This window comes from Nerophis ophidion, linkage group LG09 (assembly GCF_033978795.1).
Source record: "Nerophis ophidion isolate RoL-2023_Sa linkage group LG09, RoL_Noph_v1.0, whole genome shotgun sequence".
NCBI classification, from domain to species: domain Eukaryota; kingdom Metazoa; phylum Chordata; class Actinopteri; order Syngnathiformes; family Syngnathidae; genus Nerophis; species Nerophis ophidion.
Window position 1 is genome coordinate 66,618,986 of NC_084619.1, and position 18,215 is coordinate 66,637,200.

The following is an 18,215-nucleotide window of genomic DNA, read 5'->3' on the forward strand; positions in this document are numbered from 1 at the left end:
ATATATGATTATTCTGGCTTCTTCATCCCTAGGTGAGAATCCACCACCTACCTTTGGAGGCGAAAACAAGTTTTTTTGGGGGGGGGGAAGGGCTGTTTCAAATTGCCTGTCATCCCCCCGAGAAAAAAAAAAAAAAGCTTGTTTATTTGGCCTTGAAATTGGCTGCATGGAGTTTTCACTAAAGCTGCCATCAAACTGGGACTTCCTGTCGGCCGCAGAGCCAACTTGTCCGGTCTGCAGCTTTGAGATTTACTGCCACTGAGTTGCCAACCAGAGGACTCATTAGTCCATTCATAAGTTACTGGTGTGGAAGTTACATTTTTATACAATAAGCCCACCACCAAAATAATGTTCCAGGGTTTCCCCGCACATTCAAGAATTACGGCCGCCCCAAAAATAAAAAATAAAAAGAAATATATTTTATTTATTTTTTTCCGGCTTTTGATTCGGCAATGGGACTCTGTCTGTGAATGAAGCTTGTGGTTACATACTATATGAATATGTAAATATTATATAAATATTTATAGTAGAAGCACCTTAAAACTCATTTGTATACTCTAGCCTTTAAATAGACTCCCTTTTTAGACCAGTTGATCTGCCGTTTCTTTTCTTTTTCTTCTTTGTCCCACTCTCCCTTGTGGAAGGGGGTCCGGTCCGATCCGGTGGCCATGTACTGCTTGCCTGTGTATCGGCTGGGGACATCTCTGCGCTGCTGATCTGCCTCCGCTTGGGATGGTTTCCTGCTGGCTCCGCTGTGAACGGGACTCTCGCTGCTGTGTCGGATCCGCTTTGGACTGGACTCTCGCGACTGTGTCGGATCCATTATAGATTGAACTTTCACAGTATCATGTTAGACCCGCTCGACATCCATTGCTTTCCTCCTCTCCAAGGTTTCTCATAGTCATCATTGTCACCGATGTCCCACTGGGTGTGAGTTTTCCTTGCCCTTATGTGGCCCTACCGAGGATGTCGTAGTGGTTTGTGCAGCCCTTTGAGACACTAGTGATTTAGGGCTATATAAGTAAACATTGATTGATTGATTGATTGATAAATATGTATATACATATGTACATAAAGTGTTGTAATTATATTCCAACTCCGCGTTCTTCTTGGTCATCGCCGCCGCTGCCTCACCCCCCCCCCCCCCCCCTCACACCCCCCCCCCCCCCCCCCCATCCTTAAAAAGTCTTAAATTCATGTATCTAAAATTAAGGCCTTAAAAAGTATTACATTTATTAGAAATTCCTACAATGGGCTTCACGGTGGCAGAGGGGTTAGTGCGTCTGCCTCACAATACGAAGGTCCTGCAGTCCTGGGTTCAAATCCAGGCTCGGGTTCTTTCTGTGTGGAGTTTGCATGTTCTCCCCGTGAATGCGTGGGTTCCCTCCGGGTACTCCGGCTTCCTCCCACTTCCAAAGACATGCACCTGGGGATAGGTTGATTGGCAACACTAAATGGGCCCTAGTGTGTGAATGTGAGTGTGAATGTTGTCTGTCTATCTGTGTTGGCCCTGCGATGAGGTGGCGACTTGTCCAGGGTGTACCCCGCCTTCCGCCCGATTGTAGCTGAGATAGGCGCCAGCGCCCCCCGTGACCCCGAAAGGGAATAAGTGGTAGAAAATGGATGGATGGATGGTCTTACATTCAGTACTCAATGGTTTTAAATTGTCGGGACAGTTTTTTTTTTTTTTGAGTAAAAGTTACGGCACGTCTTTGAGTAAAAGTGAGTGATTTCAGCTCACTCATTTTTTTCTTTGTATCTCTTCAAGAGATACAAAGAAAAAAGTGAGTGAGCTGAAAAAAATAGAGGCAGAACTCGTGAATGAGAACAGCCAGCTGAAGCTCAACTGAGGCTCATTTGAGTGTTTTTGTTGTTAATGTTCCATCCATCCATCCATTTTCTACCGCTTGTTCCCTTTTTTGGGGTCGCGGGGGGCGCTGGCGCCTATCTCAGCTACAATCGGGCGGAAGGCGGGGTACACCCTGGACAAGTCGCCACCTCATCGCAGGGCCAACACAGATAGACGGACAACATTCACACTCACATTCACACACTAGGGCCAATTTAGTGTTGCCAATCAACCTATCCCCAGGTGCATGTCTTTGGAAGTGGGAGGAAGCCGGAGTACCCGGAGGGAACCCACGCATTCACGGGGAGAACATGCAAACTCCACACAGAAAGATCCCGAGCCTGGATTTGAACCCAGGACTGCAGGACCTTCGTATTGTGAGGCAGACGCACTAACCCCTCTGCCACCGTGAAGTTGTTAATGTTATAATACTGTTTTGCACTATTATTGCACTATTATTGCACTATTATTGGCCAACTGTCATTTATTTTCACCCTCACCTCGGTTATTGTTTTTACCGGCTTTGGTGTCGGTTTGTTTGTTTTGGACGTCAAAGTTTTTGGATCTCTCAAGATTTTTGATAAGCTGTGCTTATCAGTTGGTTTATTAATAAACATACAAAAAGTAAACTTGACTGATTGCCATTGAGGTTGTAGTACAGTGGGATCCCCAACCATGGCTTATATTTAGAGATGTTTTATTATTATTTTTCGGTCTTAAATTTCATTCAAGGTGGCATTAAAAAGGTCTTAATAAGACTTCAATTTGACTTGCTGAAACCTGCAGATACCCTGAAATAGATGCCCGACCTGTGGGAAACACTGTAAGTTCATAGTCGACTAATCCTTAAAGTCCTACTGAAGTGAGATTTTCTTATTTAAACGGGGATAGCAGGTCCATTCTATGTGTCATACTTGATCATTTCGCCATATTGCCATTTTTTTGCTGAAAGGATTTAGTAGAGAACATCGATGATAAAGTTCGCCACTTTTGCTCGCTGATAAAAAAAGCCTTGCCTGTACCGGAAGTAGCAGACGATGTGCGTGTGACGTCACGGGTTGTGGAGCTCCTCACATCTGAACATTGTTTACAATCATGGCCACCAGCAGCTAGAGCGATTCGGACCGAGAAAGCGACGATTTCCCCATTAATTTGAGCGAGGATGAAAGATTTGTGGATGAGGATAGTCAGAGTGAAAGACTAGATAAAAAATAAAAAAGACAGGGCAGTGGGAGCGATTCAGATGTTATTAGACACATTTACTAGGATAATTCTGGAAAATCCCTTATCTGCTTATTGTGTTACTAGTGTTGTAGTGAGATTATACTGTCGTACCTGAAAGTCGGAGGGGTGTGGCCACCGCCAATGTCTCAGAGGGAAGCCACGTTTCTCGACGAGGCAAGGCAGCCGGGCTGAGATTTTTTTTGTTCCCCCTCCTCCACGGTGTAAGCATCCGGCGGTCGGGGGCGGCCGGTGGGAGGGGGCAAGACAGTCTGCAGCTGCAAGAGGCACGACGCAAGCTCTCCGCTCATAACTACGGTAAGAGCCGACTTAATACCACCATTTTCGCACTGAAACCTGCCGGTTGACATGTGGTAGGGAACCATGTTCGCTTGACCTCTCTGTTCCATAGTAAAGCTTTACCGTCAGCTTTCGCCCATTAATTTGAGCGAGGATGAAAGATTTGTGGATGAGGATAGTCAGAGTGAAAGACTAGATAAAGAATAAAAAAAATAAAATAAAAAAGACAGGGCAGTGGGAGCGATTCAGATGTTATTAGACACATATACTAGGATAATTCTGGAAAATCCCTTATCTGCTTATTGTGTTACTAGTGTTGTAGTGACATTATACTGTCGTACCTGAAAGTCGGAGGGGTGTGGCCACCGCCAATGTCTCCGAGGGAAGCCACGTTTCTCGCCGAGGCAAGGCAGCCGGGCTGAGATTTTTTTTTCCCCCCTCCTCCACGGTGTAATCATCCGACGGTCGGGGGCGGCCGGTGGGAGGAGGCAAGACAGTCTGCAGCTGCAGGAGGCACGACGCAAGCTCTCCGCTCATAACTACGGTAAGAGCCGACTTAATACCACAATTTTCTCACTGAAACCTGCCGGTTGACATGTGGTAGGGAACCATATTCGCTTGACCTCTCTGTTCCATAGTAAAGCTTCACCGTCAGCTTTCGCCCATTAATTTGAGCGAGGATGAAAGATTCATGGATGAGGATAGTCAGAGTGAAAGACTAGATAAAAAATAAAAAAAATAAAATAAAAAAGACAGGGCAGTGGGAGCGATTCAGATGTTATTAGACACATTTACTAGGGTAATTCTGGAAAATCCCTTATCTGCTTATTGTGTTACTAGTGTTGTAGTGAGATTATACTGTCGTACCTGAAAGTTGGAGGGGTGTGGCCACGGGTGTGGTGACCGCCAATGTCTCCGAGGGAAGCCACGTTTCTCGACGAGGCAAGGCACCCGGGCTGAGATTTTTTTTCCCCCCCTCCTCCACGGTGTAAGCATCCGACGGTCGGGGGCGGCCGGTGGGAGGAGGCAAGACAGTCTGCAGCTGCAAGAGGCACGACGCAAGCTCTCCGCTCATAGCTACGGTAAGAGCCGACTTAATACCACCATTTTCTCACTGAAACCTGCCGGTTGACATGTGGTAGGGAACCATGTTCGCTTGACCTCTCTGTTCCATAGTAAAGCTTTACCGTCAGCTTTCGCCCATTAATTTGAGCGAGGATTTGTGGATGAGGATAGTCAGAGTGAAAGACTAGATAAAAAATAAAAAAAATAAAATAAAAAAGACAGGGCAGTGGGAGCGATTCAGATGTTATTAGACACATTTACTAGGGTAATTCTGGAAAATCCCTTATCTGCTTATTGTGTTACTAGTGTTGTAGTGAGATTATACTGTCGTACCTGAAAGTTGGAGGGGTTTGGCCACGGGTGTGGTGACCACCAGTGTCTCTGAGGGCAGCCACGTTTCTCGACGGGGCGAAGCGAAGGCAGCCGGTCGGTCCGGGCTGAGCTTTTTTTCCCCCTCTTCCTCGGTAGAAGGATTACACGTTCGGGGGCGGCCGGTCGGAGGAGGCAAGACAGTCAGGTGCACGATGAACGACGCAAGCTAAGCTCATGTCTACGGCAAGAGCCGACTTATTACCACAATTTTCTCACCGAAACCTGCCGGTGTTCGCTTGACCGCTCTGTTCCATAGTAAAGCTTCACCTTTGGGAATGTAAACAATGAATCACCGGCTGTGTTCTTTTTGCTAAAGGCGGCTGCAATACACCGCTTCCCACCTACATCTTTCTTCTTTGACGTCTCCATTATTAATTGAACAAATTGCAAAAGATTCAGCAACACAGATGTCCAGAATACTGTGTTAATTATGCGATTCAAAATATTTTCTTGGATTTTCTTGGACTTTTGTCTCTTAGAAATAAAAATGTCGAGCAAAGCGAGACCAGCTTGCTAGTAAATAAATACAATTAAAAAAAATGGAAGCAGCTCACTGGTAAGTGCTGCTATTTGAGCTTTTTTTTTTTTAGAATAGGCCAGCGGGCGACTCATCTGGTCTTTTCGGGCGACCTGGTGCCCGCGGGCACCGTGTTGGTGACCCCTGCTCTAACCACTAGGCCACTGAGTCAAAAATATGGTGAAGCGGTACTTTTCAAATGCAGTGTAGTACCGTTTTTGATTTATTAGTACCGCCATACTATACTAGCACCGGTAAACCCTCTATGGGACTTTTAAATGCATTTTTTAGAGCGATACAAAGTCCAGTGATGGCTGTACAACGGCTGTGGTGTGTGGGCGGTTCCCTGCTGTGTTTGAACATCATAATACTCCCACTTGACCCCAGCTTGGCACAGGAGTGCGCAGTTAAAAGTAGCAGCATATCCAATGAAGAGATTTCAGGCTCTGCATAATTTAGCACAGGCGCTTCAAAAACACCAAAGACTGCTTCGCTTCGACTGGATTGAAAGATTATTCTTTGCCTCTCAGCTAATTATGACTTAGGTTGAAGTCCAATATTCCACCGTTCATGTTCCCGTTTGATTCCCATTCCTCAGCCGGCCGCGGTGCAGTGCCAGTGCCGCCAGCAGAGGGCGCCTTCGCTGCTGCGCCCGCCCGCCCACCAGCGTCACGACAAGGCCACCCAGACCCACTGGAGACCGCCCGGCCACCCTGTGAGTCTCGCCCAGGTGCGCTCTCTCTCTCTCTCTCTCTTTTCAAAACTCAGTAGCTGAGTCACTCGTCTGACTTCCTGTTTGGCCGCCGTGCGAGGCGACGACCTCCCAGCGCCGAGGACGCTTTACGGGCTTGTCAGCTGCCCCGTCACTCCGCCTCGAGCTTTTAATAGCCGGGGCCGGTGTTGTTGTTGGGAGTGTAAGAGTGATGGAGCTATAATTCTATAATAAGCCCATCATTTTAGCCGAGACTTTCCTCCATAGTCAGCCTGCCTGGGATGCACCGGGCAGGCTTCCTCACCACACTACTTTTTTTTTCTCTTAAAGCACACTCCACAACATTTTTTGGGGTCTGAATGAAGCCTTTGAAGTATAAAATGGCAAAATGCATGAACAATATCATACTTAAGTAGTATAAATGAGACCAAACTGACAAGAGCACACTGTTTAATATCGTGGCCACTGATTGGTTCAGCCTCAGGCAAAATAGAGATTTATTGTCATTAATACAGTGCACAGGTTCAAAGAACAACGGAATTGGAGCAGATCCCCTAAAGTGCATACGCAATAATTTAGTAATATAAATAGTAAAAAAGATGAGAATATACTTTATATACATATACTGTATATATATATATGCACATATATGCATATATACACATACATACATATACATACGCACATATATATATATATATATATATATATATATATATATAAATATATATATAAATACATATATATATACATATATATACATATGTATATATATATATATATATATATATATATATATATATATATACATATATATACATATATATGTATACATATACATGTGTAATAATATGTATGTGTATATACACGTGCATATGTGTATGTATATACATATATATATATATATATATATATATGTATATACATACACATATGCACGTGTATATACACATACATATTACACATGTATATATATACATATATATGTATATGTATATACACACACACACATATATATATATATATATATATATATATATATATATATATATATATATATATATATATATATATATATATATATATATATATATATATATATATATATATATATATATATACACACACATACATGCATTAAGGCGTAGTTGACTAATCCTTAAGTTAGTCGATGACTAGTTGACGATCAAAATGTTCGTAGTTGACTAATCATTAACATAGTCCATGACTAGTTGATAATCAAAATGTTTGTAGTCGACTAATCGTTAAAGTAGTTGATGACTAGTTGCCGATCAAAATGTTTGTAGTCGACTAATATTTAAGTTAGTCAATAACTAGTTAACGATCAAAATGTTTGTAGTTGACTAATTAAGATATTCAATGACTAGTTGGCGATCAAAATGTTCGTTGTCGACTAATCATTAAGGCAGTTGATGACTAGTTGACGATCAAAATGTTTGCAGTCGACTAATCGTTGAGATAGTCGACGATCAAAATATTTGTCGTCGACTAATCGTGAAGATTGTGGATGACTGGTTGGCGATCAAAATGTTTTGCAGTCGACTAATCGTTTAGATAGTCGTCAAATAAAATGTTTGTCGTCAACTAATTGTTGAGGACTAGTTGAGGTCTATCTATCTGTGTTGGCCGTGATGAGGTGGCGACTTGTCCAGGGTGTACCCTGCCTTCCGCCCGATTGTAGCTGAGATAGGCGCCAGCGCCCCCGCGACCCCGAAAGGGAATAAGCGGTAGAAAATGGATGGATGGATGGATAGTTGAGGATCAAAATGTTCGCAGTCAACTCATAGTTAAGATAGTCGTTGATCAAAATGTTTGTCGTCGACTAATCGTTAAGATAGTGGACGACTAGTTGACGATCAAAATGTTCGCAGTCGACTAATCATTAAGGCAATTGATGACTAGTTGCCGATCAAAATACTCGTAGTCGACTAATCATTAAGGGAATTGATGACTAGTTGGCGATCAAAATGTTCGTAGTCGACTTATCATTAAGGCAATCGATGACTAGTTGACAATGAAAATGTTCGTTGTTGATTAATCGTTAAGATAGCTGACGATCAAAATGTTTGCAGTTGACTATTCGTTAAGATAGTCGATGAACAAAATACTTGTCGTCGACTAATCGTTAAGATAGTGGTTGACTAGTTGACGATCAAAATGTTCGCAGTCGACTAATCGTTAAGATAGTCGTCAATTAAAACGTTTGGCGTCAACTTATCGTTAAGGTAGTCGATTACTAGTTGACAATCAAAATGTTCGTAGTCGACTAATCGTTAAGATAGTCGACGATCAAAATGTTTGTCGTTGAGTAACCGTTAAGGTAGTCGATGACTAGTTGACGATCAAAATGTTCGCAGTCGACTAATCGTTAAGATAGTCGTCGATCAAAATGTTTGTCGTGGACTAATCGTTAAGATAGTGGACGACTAGTTGGCCATCAAAATATTCGTAGTCGACTAATCATTAAGGCAATTGATGACTAGTTGGCGATCAAAATACTCGTAGTAGACAAATCAGTAAGGGAATTGATGACTAGTTGGCGATCAAAATGTTTGTAGTCGACTAATCATTAAGGAAATTGATGACTAGTTGACAATGAAAATGTTTGTTGTTGACTAATCGTTAAGATAGTTGACGATCAAAATGTTTGCAGTCGACTAATTGTTAAGATAGTCGATGATCAAAATGTTTGTCGTCAACTAATCGTTAAGGGTCATCGATGACTAGTTGACGATTAAAATGTTCACAGTCGACTCATCGTTAAGGCAATCAATGACTAGTTGACAATGAAAATGTTCGTAGTTGACTAATCGTTAAGATAGTTGGCGATCAAAATATTTGTTGTCGACTAATCATTAAGGCAATCGATGACTAGTTGAAAATGAAAATGTTCATAATTGACTAGTCGTTAAGATAGTCGATGATCAAAATATTTTTCGTCAACTAATCGTTAAGGTAGTCGATTACTAGTTGACGATCAAAATGTTCGTAGTTGACTAATTGTTAAGATAGTCGACGATCAAAATGTTTGTCGTCAACTAATCTTTAAGATAGTCGATGACTAGTTGGCGATCAAAATGTTCGTAGTCGACTAATCATTAAGGTAGTCGATGACTAGTTGACGATCAAAATGTTCGCAGTTGACTAATCGTTAAGATAGTTGACGATCAAAATATTTGTCGTCGACTAATTGTTAAGATAGTGGATGACTATTTGACGATCAAAATGTTCGCAGTCTACTAATCGTTAAGATAGTCGTCAACTAAAATGTTTGTCGTCAACTAATCGTTAAGGTAGTTGATTACTAGTTAACGATCAAAATGTTCGCAGTCGACTAATAGTTAAGATAGTTGTCGATCAAAATGTTTGTTGTTGACTAATCGTTAGGGTAGTGGACGACTAGTTGGTGTTAAAAATGTTCATATTCGAGTAATCATTAAGGGAATTGATGACTAGTTGGCAATCAAAATACTCGTAGTCGACTAATCATTAAGGGAATTGATGGCTAGTTGGCGATAAAAATGTTCGTAGTCGACTAATCATTAAGGGAATCGCTGACTAGTTGACAATGAAAATGTTCGTTGTTGACTAATCGTTAAGATAGTTGACGATCAAAATGTTCGCAGTCGACTAATCCTTAAGATAGTCGATGATCAAAATGTTTGTCGTCAACTAATCGTTAAGGTCATCGATGACTAGTTGACGATTAAAATGTTCACAGTCGACTCATCGTTAAGGCAATCGATGACTAATAAACAATGAAAATGTTTGTAGTTGACTAATCGTTAAGATAGTTGGCGATCAAAATGTTTGTAGTCGACTAATCATTAAGGCAATCGATGACTAGTTGACAATGAAAATGTTCATAGTTGACTAATTGTTAAGATAGTCGATGATCAAAATGTTGTTCGTCAACTAATCGTTAAGGTAGTCAATTACTAGTTAATGATCAAAATGTTCGTAGTTGACTAATTGTTAAGATAGTCGTCGATCAAAATGTTTGTCGTCGACTAATCGTTAAGATAGTGGACGACTAGTTGGCGATCAAAATTTTCGTAGTCGATTAATCATTAAGGCAATTGATGACAAGTTGCCGATCAAAATACTCGTAGTCGACAAATCAGTAAGGGAATTGATGACTAGTTGGCGATCAAAATGTTTGTAGTCGACTAATCATTAAGGCAATTGATGACTAGTTGACAATGAAAATGTTTGTTGCTGACTAATCGTTAAGATAGTTGACGATCAAAATGTTTGCAGTCGACTAATCGTTAAGATAGTCGATGATCAAAATGTTTGTCGTCAACTAATCGTTAAGGGTCATCGATGACTAGTTGACGATTAAAATGTTCACAGTCGACTCATCGCTAAGGCAATCAATGACTAGTTGACAATGAAAATGTTCGTAGTTGACTAATCGTTAAGATAGTTGGCGATCAAAATATTTGTAGTCGACTAATCATTCAGGCAATCGATGACTAGTTGAAAATGAAAATGTTCATAATTGACTAATCGTTAAGATAGTCGATGATCAAAATGTTTTTCGTCAACTAATCGTTAAGATAGTCGATTACTAGTTGACGATCAAAATGTTCGTAGTTGACTAATTGTTAAGATAGTCGAGGATCAAAATGTTTGTCGTCGACTAATCTTTAAGATAGTCAATGACTACTTGCCGATCAAAATGTTCGTAGTCGACTAATCATTAAGGTAGTCGATGACTAGTTGACGATCAAAATGTTCGCAGTCGACTAATCGTTAAGATAGTCGACGATCAATATATTTGTCGTCGACTAATTTGTAAGATAGTGGATGACTACTTGACAATCAAAATGTTCGCAGTCCACTGATAATTAAGATAGTCGTCAATTAAAACGTTTGTCGTCAACTAATCGTTAAGGTAGTCGATTACTAGTTGACGATCAAAATGTTCGCAGTCGACTAATCGTTAAGATAGTCGTCGATCAAAATGTTTGTCGTCGACTAATCGTTAAGATAGTGGACGACTAGTTGGCGATCAAAATATTCGTAGTCGACTAATCATTAAGGCAATTGATGACTAGTTGGCGATCAAAATACTCGTAGTCGACTAATCATAAAGGGAATTGATGACTAGTTGGCGATCAAAATGTTTGTAGTCGACTAATCATTAAGGCAATCAATGACTAGCTGACAATGAAAATGTTCGTTGTTTACTAATCGTTAAGATAGTTGACGATCAAAATGTTTGCAGTCGACTAATCGTTATGATAGTTGATGATCAAAATGTTTGTCGTCAACTAATCGCTAAGGTCATCAATGACTTGTTGACGATTAAAATGTTCACAGTCGACTCATCGTTAAGGCAATCAATGACTAGTTGACAATGAAAATGTTCGTAGTTGACTAATTGTTAAAATAGTTGGCGATCAAATTGTTCGTAGTCGACTAATCATTCAGGCAATCAATGACTAGTTGACAATGTAAATGTTCGTAGTTGACTAATCGTTAAGATAGTCGATGATCAAAATGTTTGTCGTCAACTAATCGTTAAGGTAGTCAATTACTAGTTAATGATCAAAATGTTCGTAGTTGACTAATTGTTAAGATAGTCGACGATCAAAATGTTTGTCGTCGACTAATCTTTAAGATAGTCGATGTATAGTTGGCGATCAAAATGTTTGTCGTCGACTAATCTTTAAGATAGTCGATGTCTAGTTGGCGATCAAAATGTTCTTAGTCGACTAATCATTCAGGGAATCGATGACTAGTTGACAATGTAAATGTTCGTAGTTGACTAATCGTTAAGATAGTCGTCAATTAAAATGTTTGTCGTCAACTAATTGTTAAGGTAGTCGATTAGTAGTTGACGATCAAAATGTTCGTAGTCGACTAATCGTTAAGATAGTCGTCGATCAAAATGTTTGTCGTCAACTAATCGTTAAGGTAGTCGATTTTTAGTTGACGATCCAAATGTTCGTAGTTGACTAATTGTTAAGATAATCGACGATCAAAATGTTTGTCGTCGACTAATCTTGAAGATAGTCGATGGCTAGTTGGCGATCAAAATGTTCGTAGTCGACTAATCATTCAGGCAATCGATGACTAGTTGACAATGTAAATGTTCGTAGTTGACTAATCGTTAAGATAGTCGTAAATTAAAATGTTTGTCGTCAACTAATTCTTAAGGTAGTCGATTACTAGTTGACGATCAAAATGTTCGTAGTCGACTAATCGTTAAGATAGTCGTCGATCAAAATGTTTGTCGTCAACTAATCGTTAAGGTAGTCGATTTTTAGTTGACGATCCAAATGTTCGTAGTTGACTAATTGTTAAGATAATCGACGATCAAAATGTTTGTCGTCGACTAATCTTGAAGATAGTCGATGACTAGTTGGCGATCAAAATGTTCGTAGTCCACTAATCACTAAGGCAGTCGATGACTAGTTGACGATCAAAATGTTCGTTAAGATAGTTGATGATCAAAATGTTTGTCGTCGACTAATCATTAAGATAGTGGACGATTAGTTGGTTCAAATCCAGGCTCAGGATCTTTCTGTGTGGAGTTTGCATGTTCTCCCCGTGAATGTGTGGGTTCCCTCCGGGTACTCCGGCTTCCTCCCACTTCCAAAGACATGCACCTGGGGATAGGTTGATTGGCAACACTAAAATTGGCCCTAGTGTGTGAATGTGAGTGTGAATGTTGTCTGTCTATCTGTGTTGGCCCTGCGATGAGGTGGCGACTTGTCCAGGGTGTACCCCGCCTTCCGCCCGATTGTAGCTGAGATAGGCGCCAGCGCCCCCCGCGACCCCGAAAGGGAATAAGCGGTAGAAAATGGATGGATGGATGGATAGTTGGCGATTAAAATGTTCACAGTTGACTAATCGTTAAGATAGTCCTTGACAACTGAGATTATTAAGATGATTGATAAAATAAATGGATGGATGAAATACATTTTGAGCAAAGAAGCAGCATGACATGTCATGTAGTCCACTAGGAAGTATTTTACATTTACTACAAATCATAATAATAATAATAATATGACTCCTTGAATGCACCTTATATATGAAACAGGATCAAAAATAGAGCATTGATCAACAGTATAATACAAACATACGCATGTTAAAGTTGCCCTAATGATAGGATGAGAAATGCTTATTGAATTGCGACATTTTGTGATAGTTTTGGAGTGAATATTCCCAGTATTGAGTGACATTGTTTCAACACAACACAAAGTGTTCCTCCAGGGTTATGGCAGCTTTTTGTTGTGTGTGTGTGTGTGTGTGTGTGTGTGTGTTAAGTGATACACTTTTCAAACATGGCGTCTGTGTTGTTTTCTCCCCGCAAACTAACACACACCTCCTGCCCTTTCCTGCCTGCTCCTTCCTCCGCTGACATTTAGTCAAGTGCTGCTGGAGCGGCCCAATGCCCCGCGGTGGTGTTACGGAGCGCTGAGCCCCGCACATCAGCCTCGCGACATTCTGGGGTCAAAGGTCGTCGGCTGTAATCATTTTCTTTATTTTACTAGCTTAGTGCCGACATAAGTCGTCCCCGGCAGGCGAGGCGGTGACATCATAGGTGTGTGTACTTGTGTGTGTGTGTGTGTGTGTGTGCGTGTGTGCGTCACCACTGGGAGTGTGTACATGTGTGTGTCACAAGTGGGAGTGTGTACGTGTGTGTGTCACTAGTGGGAGTGTGTACTTGTTTGTGTGACACTATTGGGAGTGTGTACTTGTGTGTGTGTGTCACTAGTGGGAATGTGTACTTGTGTGTGTGTGTGTGTGTGTGTGTGTGTGTCACTAGTGGGAGCGTGTACTTGTTTGTGTGACACTATTGGGAGTGTGTACTTGTGTGTGTGTGCGTCACTAGTGGGAGTGTGTACTTGTTTGTGTGACACTATTGGGAGTGTGTACTTGTGTGTGTGTGTGTGTGAGTGTGTCACTACTGGGAGTGTGTACATGTGTGTGTCAGTATTGGGAGTGTGTACTTGTGTGTGTGTGTGTGTGTGTCTGTGTGTGTGTCACTAGTGGGAGTGTGATCATGTGTGTGTGTCATTATTGGGAGTGTTTACTTGTGTGTATGTCAGTATTGGGAGTGTGTACATGTGTGTGTCAGTATAGGGAGTGTGTACTTGTGTGTGTGTCAGTATTGGGAGTGTGTACTTGTGTGTATGTCAGTATTGGGAGTGTGTACATGTGTGTATGTCAGTATTGGGAGTGTGTACTTGTGTGTGTGTGTGTGTCAGTATTGGGAGTGTGTACGCGTGTGTGTGTCAGTATTGGGAGTGTGTACGTGTGTGTGTGTCAGTATAGGGAGTGTGTACGTGTGTGTGTCAGTATTGGGAGTGTATAGATGTGTGCTGGTTGTGTCAGTATTGGGAGTATGTACGTGTGTGTGTCAGTATTGGGAGTGTGTACATGTGTGTGTCAGTATTGGGAGGGTGTACGTGTGTGTATCAGTATAGGGAGTGTGTAGATGTGTGTGTGTGTGTCAGTATTGGAAGTGTGTACATGTGTGTGTCAGTATTGGGAGTGTGTACTTGTGTGTATGTCAGTATTGGAAGTGTGTACATGTGTGTGTCAGTATTGGGAGTGTGTACGTGTGTGTGTCAGTATTGGGAGTGTGTACGTGTGTGTTAGTATTGGGAGTGTGCACGTGTGTGTGTCAGTATAGGGAGTGTGCACGTGTGTGTGTCAGTATTGGGAGTGTGTAGATGTGTGTGTGTATGTCAGTATTGGGAGTGTGTAGATGTGTGTGTGTGTGTCAGTATTGGGAATGTGTACTTGTGTGTGTCAGTATTGGGAGTGTGTACGTGTGTGTGTCAATATTGGGATCAATAAAAAACGTTGTTTTAGTTGTATTGTAAAAGTTAAAACTGTTGCTTGGAGTAATGAATGAAGAATCCTTTCAAGCAGAAACGCAATGGACAGTTTAACTTCAGGTTCAAGGCACCACACAGGAAGTACGGTTTCAAACAGCGACACCTGCAGTGAGCGAACCCGTCCAAAAGATGGCGCCATAGTACCGTGTAATTCAAATACAAAGCAATCATATACAAAACCATATGATTTCAGGAATAAAATGTACCCAATTGTTCTTAAAAAGTCCGACTTTCGTCCTCAATGTCCAGCAGTCAGCGTAGCGGCTGATAGTCCGGAAAACACGGTAAATACAACTCAGGGTTCACGCCAAAGGCATGCGGTAAAGGCAAGCATGCGCTAATTATTTTAAAACCTCTTCTCACTCCGGCACTTACCAGAGGCACGCGGTAAATTTAGGCCTGCGCTTAAAAATTTGAGTGTGATGTAAGGATACCATCATGAAAAGCACATTTAATAAAAAAAAAAACGTTATAATGGTCTTACCTTTACTTATAAATGAAGTCCATGCGCAGCTCCTTCTGATCAAAAGTATTGATAACTTGTTTATAGAAGTCTTCCTTATCTTTCTTCAGTTTTAAAAGTCTCTCTGTCTCGATGGAGATCTTCCTTTATTACCTCCTGCTTCCATTGAAAGTCCAGTTTAGAAAACGGTTTTATTTTAGATATGTAATCCTCCATGTTAAAAGTGCAAGCGAGAGGAAAAATAAACGATCGCTGCTTGTTGTCACTTCTTCTGCAGCCGAGTAGTCGCAAGAAGAATCACTAGCGCCCTCTACCACCAGGAGGCGGTAGTCATTTAATGACTCATATTTGACACACGCAGCTACGGCATATGAATTAAACATAGCTGCTTAGGTCACACTTTTTCTTACTAAAAAGGAAGTCATTGAAATACGAAGCATTTTTATTTCGAGTTTTTTGTTTTGATCAAATTCAGGAAGAAAAGAGGTGATGTTTGTAGGACAAATGTTGTACTTCTTTGTTAGTGGGTGTCTTGTCCACTCCCACTAACTGCTGCTGCCTTCATGTCCACTGTGGGAAAAGGAAATTGCAATATTCTTGAATGGCCCCCAAAGGCAGTTTGAGCAGAGGGAAATGTTTTTGTTTGCTTATTTAGCTTCTCAGCAAACTAAAGCAAAGATGTATTCTGCAATGTTGTGGACTTGGATTTTACTGCCTACTATCATCATTTGTACACCTAAAATGATACATAATAACACATATGATTAGTGTATATATTTATATATATATTTATGTATATGTATATCAGTGTTTATCTGTAAATAACAATACAGAAATAATAAAAATCTGTGTTTTTCTCACGCCGACAACACAAACACTCCGGCTTTAGCGTTAGCTTGTTAGCATTAGAATAGATGTCACTCCTGCTGGTGACATCATTAAAAATAAGGGTGTTTCAAAAAAGGAGGGATTTTTTTAAATGTGTCGCTGTTAAAAGTGCTCCCCCTCTGGTCAACATATGAAATAACAAGTGTGTGTAAGAAAATGGATGTGCTCCACCTCTGGTCAGCATATGTCTTAGTGACTTTGACTGGTGTTATTGCAGTGTGTTCTTAAAAGCAGCAGAGTGCTCCTTAGCTAAAGAGGATCTTTGACAAGTATTTTTGCAGTAGGTTCTTAAAACCCGCAGAGTGCTCCTGTCATATACATGATCTTTGACTAGTATTATTGCGGTGTGTTCTTAAAAGCACCAGAGTGCTCCTGTCGTATATATGATCTTTGATTAGTGTTATTGCAGTGTGTTCTTGAAACCCGCAGAGTGCTCCTGTCATATACATGATCTTAGACTAGTGTTATTGTAGTGTGTTTTTCAAAGCAGCTAAGTGCTCCTGTCATATACATGATCTTTGACTAGTGTTATTGCGGTGTGTTTTTAAAAGCAGCAGAGTGCTCCTGTCATATACATGATCTTTGACTAGTGTAATTGCGGTGTGTTTTTAAAAGCAGCAGAGTGCTCCTGTCATATACACAATCTTTGACTAGTGTTATTGCAGTGTGTTCTTAAAACCCGCAGAGGGCTCCTGTTGTATACATGATCTTTGACTAGTGTTATTGCAGTGTGTTCTTAAAAGCAGCAGAGTGCTCCTGTCGTATATATGATCTTTGATTAGTGTTAATGCAGTGTGTTCTTAAAAACCGCAGAGTGCTCCTGTCGTATACATGATCTCTGAGTAGTGTTTTTGAGCTGTGTTTTTAAAAGCAGCGGAGTGCTCCTGTCATATACATGATCTTTGACTAGTGTTATTGGAGTGTGTTTTTAAAAGCAGCAGAGTGCTCCTGTCATATAAGGATCTTTGACTAGTGTTATTGCAGTGTGTTCTTAAAATTCGCAGAGTGCTCCTGTCGTATATATGATCTTTGACTAGTGTTATTGCGGTGTGTTCTTAAAACCCGCAGAGTGCTCGTGTCGTATATATGATCTTTGACAAGTGTTACTGCAGTGTGTTCTTAAAAGCAGCAGACTGCTCCTGTCATATACATGATCTTTGACTAGTGTTATTGCAGTGTGTTCTTAAAAGAAGCAGAGTGCTCCTGTCATATACATGATCTTTGACTAGAGTTATTGCAGTGTGTTGTCATTTACATGATCTTTGACTAGTGTTATTGCAGTGTGTTCTTAAAAGCAGCAGAGTGCTCCTGTTATATACGTGATCTTTGACTACAGTTATTGCAGTGTGTTCTTAAAATAAGCAGAGTGCTCCTGTCATATACACAATCTTTGACTGGTGTTATTGCGGTGTGTTCTTACAACCAGCAGAGTGCTCCTGTCATATACACAATCTTTGACTGGTGTTATTGCAGTGTGTTCTTAAAAGCAGCAGAGTGCTCCTGTCATATACATGATCTTTGACTAGTGTTATTGCAGTGTGTTTTTAAAAGCATCCGTCCCAGAGAGGATCTTTGATGGGTATTGATGTAAGAGGTGCTTTCATGTAGAATTTTTGACTCGGGGGAGCACCGTGAGGCGACCAGACTCAAACCTTCTCCTCTGGAACCTCCTCTCCCTCTGCTAATGAAGCCCTCTTGCACAAGTTGTCTTCATTGAAGACTGCCAGCCTTCACAAGACCTCCTCCAGTACAAAGACCAGCAACGCTTGTCTGCCCTCCTGGGAGGATTCCTCTCTCTCTGACTTTTTCTCCTTCCCGCCGTCCCACTTTGCTTCTCCACACGGATCCCCGCCGTCCTGGACGTTATGGATTTTTCTAGGCTTGCGGCTGTAATGTTTTGTATTCAACACGTCATTCTCATATCACGCCGACAGAAACACTGAGAA

The 18,215-nt window shown here is 41.1% G+C and overlaps 1 protein-coding gene across 9 annotated transcripts in view; it reads left to right on the top strand.

Moving 5' to 3' along the window:
* Nucleotides 1–18,215, top strand: part of ccser2a (coiled-coil serine-rich protein 2a) — a 151,015-nt gene that overhangs the window by 108,929 nt on the left and 23,871 nt on the right. For 6 of the 9 annotated variants that reach the window (XM_061911621.1, XM_061911619.1, XM_061911618.1 and 3 more), the window contains one exon: nt 5,923–6,054. The exons of 1 other annotated variant lie outside the window; for it this stretch is intronic. In XM_061911621.1, the coding sequence (XP_061767605.1) occupies nt 5,923–6,054 (132 nt within the window). The remainder of the gene's footprint in view (nt 1–5,922; nt 6,055–18,215) is intronic. 2 more of the 9 variants (XM_061911622.1, XM_061911626.1) reach the window with 1 other exon arrangement.